Source organism: Rhincodon typus, chromosome 32, assembly GCF_021869965.1.
Source record: "Rhincodon typus isolate 14 chromosome 32, sRhiTyp1.1, whole genome shotgun sequence".
Lineage (NCBI taxonomy): Eukaryota > Metazoa > Chordata > Chondrichthyes > Orectolobiformes > Rhincodontidae > Rhincodon > Rhincodon typus.
In genome coordinates, this window is record NC_063363.1 from 31,396,646 (window position 1) to 31,412,333 (window position 15,688).

General features: G+C 41.9%; 1 protein-coding gene across 1 annotated transcript in view; it reads right to left on the reverse strand.

Annotated features, from left to right (window-relative positions):
* Positions 1-15,688, reverse strand: part of srpra (SRP receptor subunit alpha) — a 52,754-nt gene that overhangs the window by 17,344 nt on the left and 19,722 nt on the right. Inside the window, exons 2-3 of the mRNA XM_020524151.2 lie at positions 7,196-7,279; positions 2,007-2,170 (exon numbers count right to left, since the gene is read on the reverse strand). Of these exons, the coding sequence (XP_020379740.2) occupies positions 2,007-2,170; positions 7,196-7,279 (248 nt within the window). The remainder of the gene's footprint in view (positions 1-2,006; positions 2,171-7,195; positions 7,280-15,688) is intronic.

Genomic DNA, 15,688 nt, shown 5'->3' on the forward strand with positions numbered 1-15,688 from the left:
ATACTTAAAGAGATAGGCAGGATAGATGCAGGCACGATGTTTCCCTTCATTCCCCAAACAAGAGATATGCCACTTACGACTGTGATGAGGAGAAATTGTTTTACTCAGGTTGTGAACCTTTGGAATTCTGTACCACAGAAGGCTGTAAAGGTCAAACTTTCACTTTAAGCTAAAGATTAATAAATTACTGATGACCAAAGGCAGACAGGGTTATGGGATGGGCAAAAGACATTGAAGTTTAATCATTCATCATAATGTATTGAATGGCCTACTCTTGTTCATATTATGAGCTGCAAAGAGGGTAAGGATCAACTTCAACTGGACACACACACTGATGAAATGGGTGGACAAGTGATAGATTAAGTTTAATGCAGAGAAGTGCCAATTAAATATACTTTGGTAGGAAGTACAAAGAGAATGTTTTTAAAAGAGCTGCTGGAGTAGACCTGTGGGCACGTGCACAAATTTTTGAAGTCGGAAGGGCAGGTGAAAAAAGCACTCTTAAGTAGAGACAGAGTGCAAAAGCAAGAAAGTTAATAGTGAACTTTTATAGTTACACTGCTTGAACCTTAACTGGAACATTATCCAATTTTGAATGCCACGATTTAGGATGGATGTGAAGGTATTATAAACAGTACAATCATGGTTCCAATAATGAGGGTCTTCAATTAAACGAAGAGATTAGAGTGCTACGGCTGTTCTCCTTCGAGAACAAAATCACAGGGGTCAGGACAAACGGCTGTATGAGTTTGTAATCTTTTCTGGAGGGTAATTCAATTTCTTTTTCCCCAATCCCAATCTAGCTAAAACTTGTTTAAAAACCTTTCAGAAGCATCTGTAATTTGCATTAGGTTATTACAGTGATTAAGGCTTCATATTAAAAACAGGGAAAACTGTTTAATTCAGAAGGACAAAGGATATTAATTTAAGGTGAACTGTGAAAGTGAAGACAACATAAGGCAAAATGTTTGTACACAGCAAAAAGTTAGAATTTGAAGTTGGAAAATTATTTAAAGGGAAAACATTCACAGGGCTACAGGGAAAAGGGAGACAACGGTGATTAGTTTTGCTTGTAGAGAACCATGATGAGTACAACAGACCACATAGTTTCATTATGTGCTCATCATTTCTGCAACTCTATAACTAAAGGAGGTGCACCACAATAGGAAACAAACGCAGCAGGAATTTTAATTGCTCATTTGAATCTGACTGAAATGTACTAGTTATAATGTTTGGCAATCAAATAACTGTGGATGCTGGAAATCTGAAACAAAAACAAGAAGTGTTGGAGAAATGCAACAGGTCCAACAGTATCTGTAGACAGTTAACATTTTGAGTCCAATACCCCTCATTAGAAGGGAAACAGCTGGGAGAGGACGTTATTTATGCTACTGATGGGGTGGGGAGCGGGGAGGAGGAGGGGAAGCTACAGCACGAGAGGGGGGTAATGGATGAAGATGGTAAATAGAATGTACTGTAACCCCCTAATAGTTCAAGATAAATAGAACAGCCAATACATGGGCAAGTTTCAGACAGAGATGACTGGTGGTGGTTTAACACTAGAGTTTGACAGTACACCTCAGGCAAGGTGAGGAGGAGGAAAATGCTTCCTGGTAACCTCAGCTGTTGTAGGAATGGAACCTATGCTGTTAGCATTACTCTGCATCGCAAATCAATTGTCAAGCAAACCGACCTAAACTGCATATCCTTATAAACCTTTCCTCAATACTTAACTTTCAAAGCTGAAGAATTCAAGCTGTTTTGTCTGTCCTCTTAATTGGATTCTTTATCTCCAGCAATTTTCCACTCCACAGATGTGAATATTTCCATTGTATCGCTGCATATCTCTTTGGAATCAATACAGCAAAACCTTTCTTTTTGTATTCTCACACCTTGCAATAATCACACAAGAGACTGAAGCAAGTCTTAAGTGTTATTTCTTGCCTTGAAAGTACAACAAGTTAACGGAAAAGTAAGTTCTGAAAGGTGAAATTTCATTCTCTTACCTCAGGAGACCTCTGAAGTCATCCGAAAAGTCAAAGGAACCATTAAGGAGACCCATCACCCCTTGCTGCTGTAACTGGTTCCTATATTTATCCCGAAATTGCATGTGGATATCATCAATAAACTTGTCTATATACGTTAGCGTCAGAATTTTTTGGTAACCCACCTGAAGCGCAGAGAGAAAGGGGTAAAAGCCATTAAATGAACTGAGTCTCATTCTGACAGTCACAATAACGTGTTAAAATCAGTCAATGAAAAAAAACTCCATTTCATTTTTGAATATTTAGAATCTTAAGACCATAAAGATATAGGGGCAGAAGTAAACCACTTGACCCATTAAGTCTGCTCCACCATTCAATGAGATCATGGCTTACCTGATAATCCTCAACTCCACTTTCGCGCCTTTTCCCACAATATTTGATTTGTTTACTAACTGAAAATCTGTCCATCTCAACCTTGAATATATTCAAGGAGCCAGCCTCTCCAGTAAAGAATTCCATAGATTCATTAACCTCAGAAAAAATTCCTCCTTGTCTCTGACTTAAATAGGGGACCACTTGTTGAGATTCTGCCTTCTGATCAGAATCCCATCCACAATGAGAAACAATCATGCCATCTAAGAACCTTGTATGTTTCATTAAGGTTGCCTTTCATTCTTGTAAATCCCAGTGACTACAAACCCAACCTACTCAACATCTCACAACAAAACTTCTCCATACCTAGGAATGAATCTTCTCTGAACCGCCTCTAGTGGCGGTAAATCTTTCCTTAGATAAGGGGACCAAAAATGTTCAGTGCTCTAGTTGCATTTCTAATAAGTGCCTTGTACAGTTTAGCAGAACTTCCCTATTTTTATACATATTGCTTTCATAATAAAGGCCAACATTCCTTCTGCCTTCCCTATTATCTGAATTTATAAGCTAGTTTTTTGTGATTTATGCATGAGAACCCCCCAAATCCTTCCATGCTGCAACTTTCTACAGTCTAACTACCTAAATGAAATTCATGATGTGGACGTGCCGGTGTTGGACTGGGGTGGACAAAGTCAGAAGCCACACAACACTAGGTTAGACTTCACCTGAAGGAGCAGTGTTACGAAAGCTTGTGATTTCAAATAAACCTGCTGGACAATAACCTGGTGTTGTGTGACTTCTAAATAAAATTCAGTTCCTCTATGTTAAAACTCAGAATATAGTCAATGTAATGGACTCATTAAGATACCATTTAATCCTGTAATGTTGGCATTTATTTCAGTAAATATGGGGGAAAAATCCACTGGTTTTTCCTGCTGTTTACGTGGATGGGCACTGCACAGCAAAAAGTAAATCAACACCCATTATAGATAGTGAAGCCACTAAAGTAAAAATAAAAAAGGTACTTGTATCAAGTATTCATTATTTCATAGTGCTATTATTTTCATGTTAATTTTACATACAGTAAGCTGGAAAAAACAACTATTTTAGGATTGGCTGCATCTCACACAGCATTCATTTTTTGTTTGATCTTCACTTCAGATCAGGAATATGTTGGATATTTGTCAGCATGCAACTTGAGTTCATGTTCTGTTGACTGATTACCCAGTTCATTGCTATTTGTGCTTCTTCCACATGGAGGGTGGACATTCTGATTCTACTCAACACTATACTGGCACTATGAGGAGTTCCCAGAAATCCTTAAGTATACTTGAAAGTGGAGTCGCAGGTAGACAGGACAGTGAAGGCGGTGTTTGTGCGCTTGCCTTTACTGGTCAGTGCATTGAGTATAGGAGCTGGGAGGTCATGTTGCACTAGTATAGAAATAGTAGGAACTGCCGACGCTGGAGAATCTGACATAACAAGGTGTAGACCTAGATGAACACAGCAGGTCAAGCAGCATCAGAGGAGCAGGAAAGCTGACGTTTCAGGTCGACACCCTTCTTCAGAAATGGGGGAGGGGAAGGAGGTTCTGAAATAAATAGGGAGAGAGGGGGAGGTGGATAGAAGATGGATAAAGGAGAAGATAGGTGGAGAGGAGACAGACAGGTCAAAGAAGCGGGGTTGGAGCCAGTAAAGGTGAATGTAGGTGGGGAGTTAGGGAGGGGATAGGTCGGTTCAGGGAGGACGGATAGGTCAAGGAGGCGGGATGAGGTTAGTGGGTAGGAGATGGGGGTGAGGCTTGAGGTGGGAAGAATGGTTAGGGAGGCAGGGACGAGCTGGGCTGGTTTTGGGATGCGGTCAGGGGAGGGGAGATTTTGAAGCTTGTGAAGTCCACATTGATACCATTGGGCTGCAGGGTTCCCAAGCGAAATATGAGATGCTGTTCCTGCAGCTTTTGGGTGACATCATTGTGGCAATGCAAGAGGCCCAGGATGGACATGTCGTCCAAGGAGTGGGAGGGGTAGCTGAAATGGTTCGCGACTGGGAGGTGTAGTTGTTTGTTGCGAACCGAGTGTAGGTGTTCCACAAAGTGGTCCCCAAGCCTCCGCTTGGTTTCCCCGATGTAGGGGAGGCCACAATGGGAACAGCGGATACAGTATACCACATTAGCAGATGTGCAGGTCAACATCTGTTTGAAGTGGAAGGTCTTCTTCGGGCCTGGGATGGGGGTGAGGGGGGAGGTGTAGGGGCAGGTGTAGCACTTGCTGCGGTTGCAGGGAAAAGTGCCAGGGGTGGCTGGGCTGGTGGGGAGTATGGAGCAGACAAGGGAGTCATGGAGAGAGTGGTCCCTCCGGAAAGCAGATAACGGTGGGGAGGGAAAAATGTCTTTGGTAGTGGGGTCAGATTGCAGATGGCGGAAGTGTCGGAGGATGATGCGTTGGATTCGGAGGTTGATGGGTGGTACGTGAGGACGAGGGGGATTCTGTTTTGGTTGTTATTGCAGGTAGGGAGTGTGAGGGATGAGTTGTGGGAATTGCGAGAGACACGGTTGAGGGTGTTTTCGACCACTGTGGAGGGGAAGTTGTGGTCCTCGAAAAACGAGGACATCTGGGATGTCCGGGAGTGGAATGCCTCATCTCGGGAGCAGATGCGGCGGAGGCGAAGGAATTGGGAATAGGGGATGGCCTTTTTACAGGAAGGTGGGTGAGAGGAGGTGTATTCTAGGTAGCTGTGGGAGTCGGTAGGCTTGAAATGGATATCGGTTTCCAGGTGGATGCCAGAGATGGAGACAGAGAGGTCCAGGAAGGAGAGAGAGGCATCAGAGATGGTCCAGGTGAACTTAAGGTTGGGGTGGAAGGTGTTAGTGAAGGGGATGAACTGTTTGAGCTCCTCGTGGGAGCACGAGGCTGCGCCGATACAGTACAGTACTAACTACCGCACAAGTATAGAATATAGGTTAGATTACTTTTGGAATACTGCATTCAATTCTGGTCTCCCTGTGATAGGAAAGTTGTTGTGACATTGAAAGGGTCAGAAAAGATTTACAAGGATGTTGCCAGGGTTGGAGGGTTTGAGTTATAGGGAGAGGCTGAATAGGCTGGAGCATTGGAGGCTGAGAGGTGACCTTATGGAGGTTTATAAAATCATGAGGCATATGGATACAGTGAATAATCAAAGTCTTTCCCAAGATAGGGGAGTCCAAGACTAGAGGGCATAGGTTTAACGTGAGAAGGAAAAGATTTAGAAGAGACTGAAGGGGCAACTTTTTCATGCAGAGGGTGCAGTGTGTATGGAATGAGCTGCCAGAGGAAGTGGTGGAGGCTGGTACAATTACAACATTTAAAAGGCATCCAGATGGCTGAGTTGGACTGAAGGGTCTGTTTCGATGCTGTACGTCTCTATGACCTTACAACAAGACACCAGCCATAAACAAGAGGGAAAGTTGTGAAATTACAAGACAGAACGAGAAGTTCAGCCTGCGGCCCTCTTTCTTGTCGCACCCAATCTTCTCAAACTCCATTTTTCCAGATATTTATTCTCTTCCCTTTCTTATAGGTAGCTGCTTCTAGCACCAACAGCTGCAACTGGTGAAGGATCCAGCAAACTAATACTGCTCCATTTTGAAAAATACTGATCCTGAATTTGTCACCGATTTCATCAGTGCTACTTCTACTCTTATATTATTGTTGCTGTAGCTCCTAGCTCTGAGGAGGCGGCCTAGTATTTTGGTGCATTAAAAGCTTGAAACCATGGATACTTGAAAGTTGCAAGATGCAGCTTAAGCCATTATAAAACACATTGTTTGCAATAGTCACTACCTGTCCAACTGAACAGATTTTACTGCACTCCCACTGAAGCAAATTCTTTCATCCTTGTGATTATGATTTTCTTGCGCTCATAGCCTCAGATTTAAGGAATTTGTAGCCCATCATTTGTTAACATTGAGATTCATCAAAGGATCTGAATAGACATGAGATGCAGAATAACCTCTTGCTGAAAGTACCGTAGATACTCAAGTGAAAGATGATCTCACGTAAAAGTCAACCCCCTATTTTTGGCCAAATAATCTGGAATTTTCCATATATGTCACATAAAAGTTGACCCTAGTTCTTCACAGATAACAAATCAACATTTGAGAATCAAGGCATTGTCCTGTACATAAATGTTACAATGAGGAATTGCATTTTTTTCATGCTATCATGTGTTTTAATGTATAATTGACACCAACGTTAGGCTACGGATTTCTTAAGTTCATTATTGAATGAGCACTATAATTAGTGCGATGCAAAGTTTATCACACCATCAGTTCCTATATCAGACAGATCTATATGCATTTACTTCCCAATAATTATCATATCACAGATTGATTGGACGTCCAGCAGTTGATGATTTCTCACGGCTACAACGATTGGTGAGACAGTATGACAGTCAAACGTCTGATAACTTTTTAAATCAGAAATAAAAGCTTAAAATGTTAGTGTGAAAAACTAAAACAAGAGTAGACAAGAGAAAACAGAGGGAAATAAAAGAATGTTGCATGAAAGTTTAAGACCCATCAGGTCAACCTCCTTTTGTGCACAGCGCAGCTCAGCTCAGATCCCCTGTAGCACTCGTGGAATTACTGTAATTTGTTTTTTTTTCTTTATTCATTTAGACATCAAGTGGGCTTCTGTTCATATATATGATGTGATATTTTGGACTGTAGCATGAATTTCAGCCCCTCAAAACTAGTATCCAAGTAATAGTTCACCCCATAAATCTAACCTTAAAAAAAAAGTCTAAAAAATTTGACTTTTACACAAATATATACAATATCCTAACTGTTGAATACTCACCACAAATAGCAACTCAAACTCATTGTCCAGCTTGTATTTAAGAGTGAGGGCTTCATGAGTGTAAGAATTATTTCCTCCTCTCTCCTGCAAAAGGGATAACAGTTGAATTAATAAGATCTATGTTGTCTGACAATTGTGGATAAAATAGCAAGGCTTAGTGAATTTACTCTGAGAGGCCAATACAAAAGAATTGCTCTTGTTCCAACACATTAAGCAAGGGGTAACTAACTCACCAAATTTCTACACTTGAAAAGATTTGGAAATGGAAACTGCATTACAATATCCAAGGCATAACTGCATTTTTCTCTAGATGAGGTGTGGAAATAAGAACGTACAAACAAAATTCTAAGTCTGTTTTTGTATGATTTGAATGGTGTCTACGAAACCTGGTTTGAGCCTCACTTCACTTGATGACCTATACTTGGTCTCAACTCACCCACATCACAAGAAATTGATTAGTACATACATAAGGAACAACACAGCTGGAGGAAAGTGGAAGAATTGCTCCCAGCTCTGAACAGCTGCTCAGATGCTCTCCCTGACAAAAACATTTCTACGTGCGCAGGCCCTACAGTATGACTGATATACAACTCTTATAAGTACAATTTAAAATAAGGCAAGATTTTATCCTGTAAAGTACTGGTAGGGTAGCACTAAAACAAGTTAGAGAAAATTCTGAAGAACTGAAGCAAAAGATTTCCATTGCATTTCAGATGATTCAGTGGCTATGATAAGTGCTGGAAGAGAAGGTTAAGTAGACAACTCATGACAGGTGTGCTACTTTGATGTGTGTGTCATGGCCAGCACCCAATGGAAAAATAGCTAAGAGATATATTTCACAACACAGATGTAAAATTAAAATCTCAACACAGACAAAATACATCAGTCTGTGATATTAATGAACGTGCCTGACAGCCCAATAAAATCAAGTGAGCCAGAATATTTTAAATCCTGCCCAATTTAAATTTCATCTCAAATACCTTAAATAAAACGTACATTAACTGCTTTATTCACTTTTTGTCTGGCTTCTGAACCCTAAATGTGTTGCAATGTGATGTAAACTATGTTGAACTCTTAAGTGACATTACTGGGAATTGTTATAATTGAGCAAGAGCTCTTTCGTGGCTCAGTTCATGATGTGGGGCAGTGCTTGGCGCACGAATCCAAAGAGGTCCCAGGTTTGACCTGTAGCCAGTGCTGAATTAGCTGACAGCATACAAAATAATGGTAACAGAGCATAATTTATCTTATTGAATCCACTAGGGAGGGTTTTGCTTCTAATTGGCAGCGAGCAAGTATCATGGAAAACACTAAATAAAAACTGAAAGAACTGCAGATGCTGTAAATCAGGAACAAAAACAGAAGTTGCTGGAAAGGCTCAGCAGGTCTGGCAGCATTTGTGAAGAAAAAAGTCACAGTTAACATTTCAGATCTGGTGACCCTTCCTCAGTTCTGAGCAAGGGTCACCGGACCCAAAATGTTAACTCTGATCTTTTTTTTCCACACAGATGCTGCCAGACCTGCTGAGCTTTCCAGCAACTTCTGTCTTTGATCATGGAAAACACAACTGCTTTTATCAAGTGAGACCAGCTTCAAACTCGGTTTGGTGCTCTTTATGGTCAAGAAGCTAACAACACTCGCTGTTCATGTTCATAGTGAATCAGCTGTTACTTGTTGTCTATTGACAGAGAATTCAATTACATTCTGCAAACAAAAGCACTTTCAGGACTTATAAACAGCAAACTACGCAAGAAAACACCAAAAATGTCTCAATTTGAAAGATACCTTTTATCAATCCAGAAACACCTTAAAAACAATTACATCTAGTATGTGTTTCTGGCAACTTGATACCAAAGTCAAGTTTAAAATAAGTTGCCCTTGGCATTATATGTATTCCACTACAAATAAACAGTATACTCAATAATCTCTGAATGGTAATGATGCTCAACATATTTTTGTTACATCATCCTTTTGTGGGCAACTACTTTAAGACATCTCATGTTAATCTAAGAACTCAATTCCCCAGCCTTACCTGTCACAAGCAAAGAGGCACTCTGCTATACTCCAATGAAAAACAAAAGCTGGAGATAATTAAGAAAACAAACATTGCTGCAGGATCGAACCTTCTGCATTCAAGAGTATGTATATGTGCAAAAGCTCTACTTACACAGACTTCAACTGATGAAACAGATTAAATTATAATCAGTTGATTTAAGCAGGATGGCAACTGGCTGATTTTGTTCAGGCTCCTACCAAAGGGTGGCATGATGTTCTAATGACAGAGTAATAAACGTGTCTGTGTGCGTGTGCGCATGTCTGCTTGTGCGTGTGTGTGTGTCTGTGTGTTTCAGAACAACTTCAACAAATGTAGCACCTCTAACGCAATAAAATGCTTCAAGGCATTTTGTAGGAGGCAATATTTGACCCAGAGTCACACAAGAAACCAGAGCCAATTATAGTCAGAGTTTTTACAGCATGGAAAAAGGTCCATTAGGTCCTAATCCTAACTGGTCATCAAGCAACTATCTATCCCGATCCCAATTTCCAGCACTAGGCCAGTAGTCCTGTACAATATGACATTTACAGTGCTCATCCAAAGATTTCTTAGATGTCTTGCTGCTTCCTGTCCCTTACGCCCTTTTAGGCAGTGAGTTTCCAATACCCACTATCATAAAGAACAAAAACATTTTTCCTCAAATCCCCTCTAAACCTCCTGCTCCTTACCTTAAAGTGCTATAAGCAGCGAAGAGTGACAGCCCTTAACATCAAGGATGCATTTGATTGAGGGTGTCATCAAGGAGCCCTAACAAAACTGGAATCAATGGGTATCTGGGACAAACTCTCTGCTGGTTGGAGTCATACCTGTTACATGGGAAGATAGTTATAGTGGTTGGAGGTCAACGACCTCAGCTGCAGGTCTGCAGGAGTTCCTCAAGGTGGTCGTGCCCTAGCCCCAACCATCTTCAGCTGCTTCACCAACGACCTTTGGGGATGTTCCCCAATAATTGCACAATATTCAGCACCATTGTGACTGCTCGGATACTAAAGTAGTCCATGTTCAAATGCAACAAAATTTGGACCACATTCAGGCTTGGGCTGACACGTGCAAGTAACATTTGCATCACACAAATGCTAGGCAATGACAATCTCCAATGAGAGAGAAATGTAACCACTGCTCCTTGATATTCAATGGTAGTACCATCACTGCATCCCCCACTATCAACATCCTTGGGGTGACCATTGACCAGAAACTTAGCTAGGCTTGCCACATAAATTTTGGCAACATGAGCAGGTCAGAGGTTACGAATACTGCGACAAGTAACTCACCTCCTGATTCCCCAAAGCCTGTGCACTATCTACAAGGCACAGGTCAGGAGTGTGATGAAACATGCTCGACTTGCCTGGATGAATGCAGCTCCGACAACACTTGAAGGTTAAATCAGATACAAAATTGGCTTAAAGGTAGGAGACAAGGTGATGGTTGAGGGTTGCCTTTTGGACTGGGAACCTGTGAGTAGCAGCGTGCCACAAGGATCAATGCTGAGTCCACTGCTTGTCGTCATTTATATAAATGATTTGGATGTGAATATAGGAGGCATGGTTATAAATTTGCAGATGACACAAAAATAGGTGGTGTAGTTGTCAGTGAAGAAGATTCTCACAGAGTACAACAGGATCTTGATCAAATGGGCTAATGGACCAAGGAACGGCAGATGGAGTTTAATTTAGATAAATGTAAAGTGTTGCATTTAGGCAAAGCAAACCAGGGCAGGACTTATACAGTTAATAAAGAGACCTGGGGTGGAGGTGCATAGTTCCTTGAAAGTGGAGTCGCAAGTAGACAGAGTGGTGAAGAAAGCATTTGACAGGCTTGCCTTCATTTGTCAGAACACTGAGTACAGGAGTTGTGAAGGCAAGTTGCGGCCGTACAGGCCAACAGTGAAGCCACTTTTAGAACACTGCGTACAATTCTGGTCGCTCTTTTATAGGAAGGAAGTTGTTAAACTTGAAAGGATGCAGAAAAGATTTACAAGATGGTGCCAGGACTGGAGAGTTTGAGTTAGAGGGAGAGGCTGAACAGGCTGGTGCTTTCCCCCCCCCCCCCGGAGTGTCGGAGGCTGAGGGTTGACCTTATAGAGGTTTATAGCATCATGATGGGCATGGATAGGGTGAATAGCCAAGGTCCTTTTCCTAGGGTGATGTAGTCCAAAACTAGAGGGCATGGGTTTAAGGTGAGAGGGGAAAGATTGACAATGTGGCAACTGAGCTGCCATAGCAAGTGTAACAGGTAGGTAAAATTACAATGTTTAAAAGGCATCTGGATGGTTATATGAACAGGAAGGGGTTAAAGGGAAATGGACCAAACACTGGCAAATGTGACTAGATCAGATTGGGATGTCTGGTTGGCGTGGATGAGTTAGGCCGAAGGGTCTGTTTCCATGCAGTATTACTGTGTGAGTATAAGCTTGGCACCACCCAGGACAAAGCAGACTGTTTGATTGGCCCTGCATCTACTCCCTCCACCACCGATGCTCAGTAGCAGTAGTGTGTACTATCTACAAGATACATACAGAAATTCACCAAAGATCCTCAGACAGCACCTTCCAAACCCACGATCACTTCCATCTAAAAGGACAAGGGCAACAGATACATCAGCATGCCACTTCCTCCACGTTCCCCTCCAAGTCATCCTTCGCCATTCTAACTTTGAAATGTATCACCATTGCTTCACTGTTGTTGCGTCAAAATCCTGGAATTCCCTCTGCTGTGCACTTGAATCCTGTGCAGACCAGCTGGAGGAAGTACTTGCTGAATTCTTCAACCTCTCCTTTCTATAATCTGAAGGCCCCACCTGCTTCAAGAAGACCACCTTCATCCCAATACCAAAGAAAACACATGCAACTTGTCTTAATGACTACCGCCCAGTGGCTCTGACCTCCATAATCATGAAGTGCTTTGAAAGTCTGGTCACGGCCCACATCAACTCTAGCCGCCCAGCCTGCCTTGATCCCGTGCAATTTGCCTACCAGTGGAACAGGTTCACAACGGATGTATTTCCATATCCCTACGCTCATCCCTGGAACATCTGGTTAACAAGGACACCTATGTCAGGCTCCTATTCATTGACTATAGCTCCTCCTTCAACACCATAATCCCTTCCAGATTAATGTCAAAACTCCAAGACTAGATATCGGCTCCGCTCTCTGCAACTGGATCCTCGGCTTCCTGACCCACAGACTGCAATCAGTGAAGATGGACAACAGCACCTCCTCTACGATAATCCTCAAAACTGGTGCCCCACAAGGGGCTGCGTTCTGTGCCCCTTACTGTACAAAAATAATGTTTTCCTGAACTGGTGCAGTTAGACAGTATTATAAACCCTATTTTTGTTCCTTTGATTAAGTCATATTTGTGTTAAGAATGGTAACCCAGTACAATTTTATTAATACAGCTGAAAACAGCTCCTCCCTGTGCCTGAGTGGATTTCCTCCGGTGCTCAGGTTTCTTCCCACAGTTCAAAGATGTGTAGGTTAGGTAGATTAGCCATACTAAATTGCCCATAAAGTGCAGGGATGTGTAGGCTAGGTGGTTTAGCCATGGGATACGCAGAGTTACCGACATAGGGTACAGGGTTGGGTCTGAATGGGATGCTGTTCAGAGGGTCGGTGTGATGGAATGAATGACCTGTAGGGATTCTATGATAAGTTTTGTTAATAAGGATGTCCAGTAACCCATGTGTATTTCAAAATCAAAGTGCAGATTAATCCCAAAAGAGGTGACAGCAAACTGTGTGACAGATTCGCTGTAGTACATTCGTGATTTTTTTGGGGTAATTTGTTTTTAGTCTGAAAACCTTTTCAAAACATAGCTAATAATGTTCATACACCTAAGAAAATTAGCACAATTTGAAAAAAAAAACTTCCCAAACCATTGCAGTCACCAGAACCTCAATCTTCATACAGAGGCCAGGGCTGGTTTCAGTCAGTTGAATCAAGAACCTGTGGAAAATCTGCCAAAAACATAAAGGTGTAATTTTATTCCTGAATTTCTGAGTTTTCTGATTTCTGAATTTGGGTCCCAACCCAAAGCGTCAGCTTTCCTGTTCCTCTGACGCTGCCTGGCCTATGTTCTTCCAGCTCCACACTTTGTTATTTCTGACTCCAGCGCCTGCAGTTCTTGCTATCTCATGTAATTTTATTCCGTGTGTTTTCGGGCTAGTCTGTACAGTAGCTCTTAGATTGCAATCTACTGTCTTAAAATGGCCTGGCTCGTCTCCCATATTATATTTGCTGTAATCTGATGTATGCAAAACTCCCTGGTCATGTCTAACTCACACTAAGTCTCATTCATCCATTACCCCTGCTTACTACCCGACATTGTCTTCCAGTCAGGCAAAGTCTTGAGGTTTAAATCCCCCATTTTGTATCTAGATTACTTTGTGGCCTTGTCTCTTGATATTCTATGATCTCTTTCAGACCCAGAAATCTCAGAGATATGTGTTTCTTTAATTCTAGCCTCTCAAACAATCCTGATTTTAATCATTCCTCCATTGGTGGCTATGCTTTTGGCAGACTGGGCACTAAACTCTGGAATTCCCTCCTGAAAGCTCTCCACCTTTCTTCCTTTTCTCCTTCAAGAAGTTCCTCTAGAAACAATCTCTTTGATCGAGCCAATGGGATCTAGAGCAATTTGGCAAATTGGATCTAAAATCGGCATAGTGGCAGGAAACAGAGGGTGATGGTAGAAAGATGCTTTTGTGACTGGAAGCCTGTGTGACATACTATTAAAAGACTTTTAAAAATATCTAGTGGGGTGCCACAGAGTTCATTGCTGGGTCCTTTGCTGGGTACATTTTTGTTAACATTAATGATTTAAAAACGAATGTGGGAGGTATGATCAGTATGTTCGTAGATGACATAAAAATCGGTGGTGTGATAAACAGAGAGGAAGAAAGCCTTTGACTACAGGATATTACAGCGGCCAGTCCAATGGGCTGAATGATGACAAATGGAATTTAATGTTGAAAAGTGCGAGGTGATACCTTCCATTACTTCACTGCTGATTGAGAGCAGACTGCCAGGATTGTAATTGGCTGGGTTGGATTTGTCCTATTTTGTATGCAACAGGACATACCTGGGCAATTTTCGGCATTGTTGGGTAAATATCAGTGATGTAACTGTACTCGAACAGCTTGGGGAGCGGCAAGTTCTGGAGTACAAGTTTTAGTAGTAATGCCAAAATGTTGTCAGGGCCTATAACCTTTGCACTATTCAGTGCCTCCAACTGTTTGTTAATATCACATGGAGTGAATCAGATTGGCTGAAGACTGGTATCTGTAATGTGGAGAACCAGTGGCAGAGAACAAGATGGATCATCCACTGTGTATTTCTGGCCGAAGATTACTGTGAATGGTTCAGTCTTATTGTTTGCACTGTTGTGTTGGGTTCATCTATCATTGAGGACTGGGATATTTGTCAAGCTTCCTCCTCCAGTGAGTTGCACTACCATTCACATACATGTAAGTGACAGGACTGCAGAGCTTAGACCTGATCGCTTAGATCTGTCTATTGTTTGCCATTCAAGTAGTCCTGTTTGCTAGTTTCACCAGGTTGACACTTTAATGCTGCCAGGTGCTGCTCCTGCCACATCTTCTGCATTTTCCACTGAATCAGGGTTGATCCCCTGGCTTGATGGTAATGGAGGAGTCGGGAATATGCTGGGCCATAAGATTGCAGATTGTGCTGCAGTACAATTCTACTGTTGTTGATGGCCCACTGCACCTCAGGGATACATAGTCTTGAGTTGCTAGATCTGTTTGAATTCTGTCCCATTTAGCACAGATAAGACCATACAGAATGATGGAGCGTATCCCCAATGAGAAAACAGGATTTCATTAATTGAATAGATTGAGATTGAGGTTGATCCAGAGAAAACTGACAGCAAATTTAATACAGGCTTTCAAGATCATGTCTAACCTAGACAAACAGAGAAAGAAGTTGTTCCCTCTGTGGGAGATACTGAGAACTAGATGATAAAGATTTAAGGGACTTGGCTAAAGAATCAATGTAACGAAAAGGTTAATCAACGAGTAGTTAATGGTTGAAATGCATGGAGCATATGAAGTCAGATACAAGCAGATGTAAAGACCAAATTATTTTGGAACGAGACATAAAATGGGAAAAGGATACTGGTTTAAATCAAGGACCAAACTATGGAAGATAAAATTGCAGTTTTAAACCAAGTATTGGAATTCGTTATGAATTATATTTACATTGTTGCCTTGTTCAGACAGAGGCAAGGAGCAAGACAGACAGACAACGTCCTGGCACGAAAGAGAGACACAGACAGAGTCGTGGCACAAGACAGAGGGAGAGAGAGAGACACACAGTCCCGGCATGAGACAGAGAGAGACAGACACACAGGAACAGTCTCAGAGCAGGACAGAGACAGAGACAGAGAGAGAGGCACAGGCCCAAGCCCAGTTCCGGACCA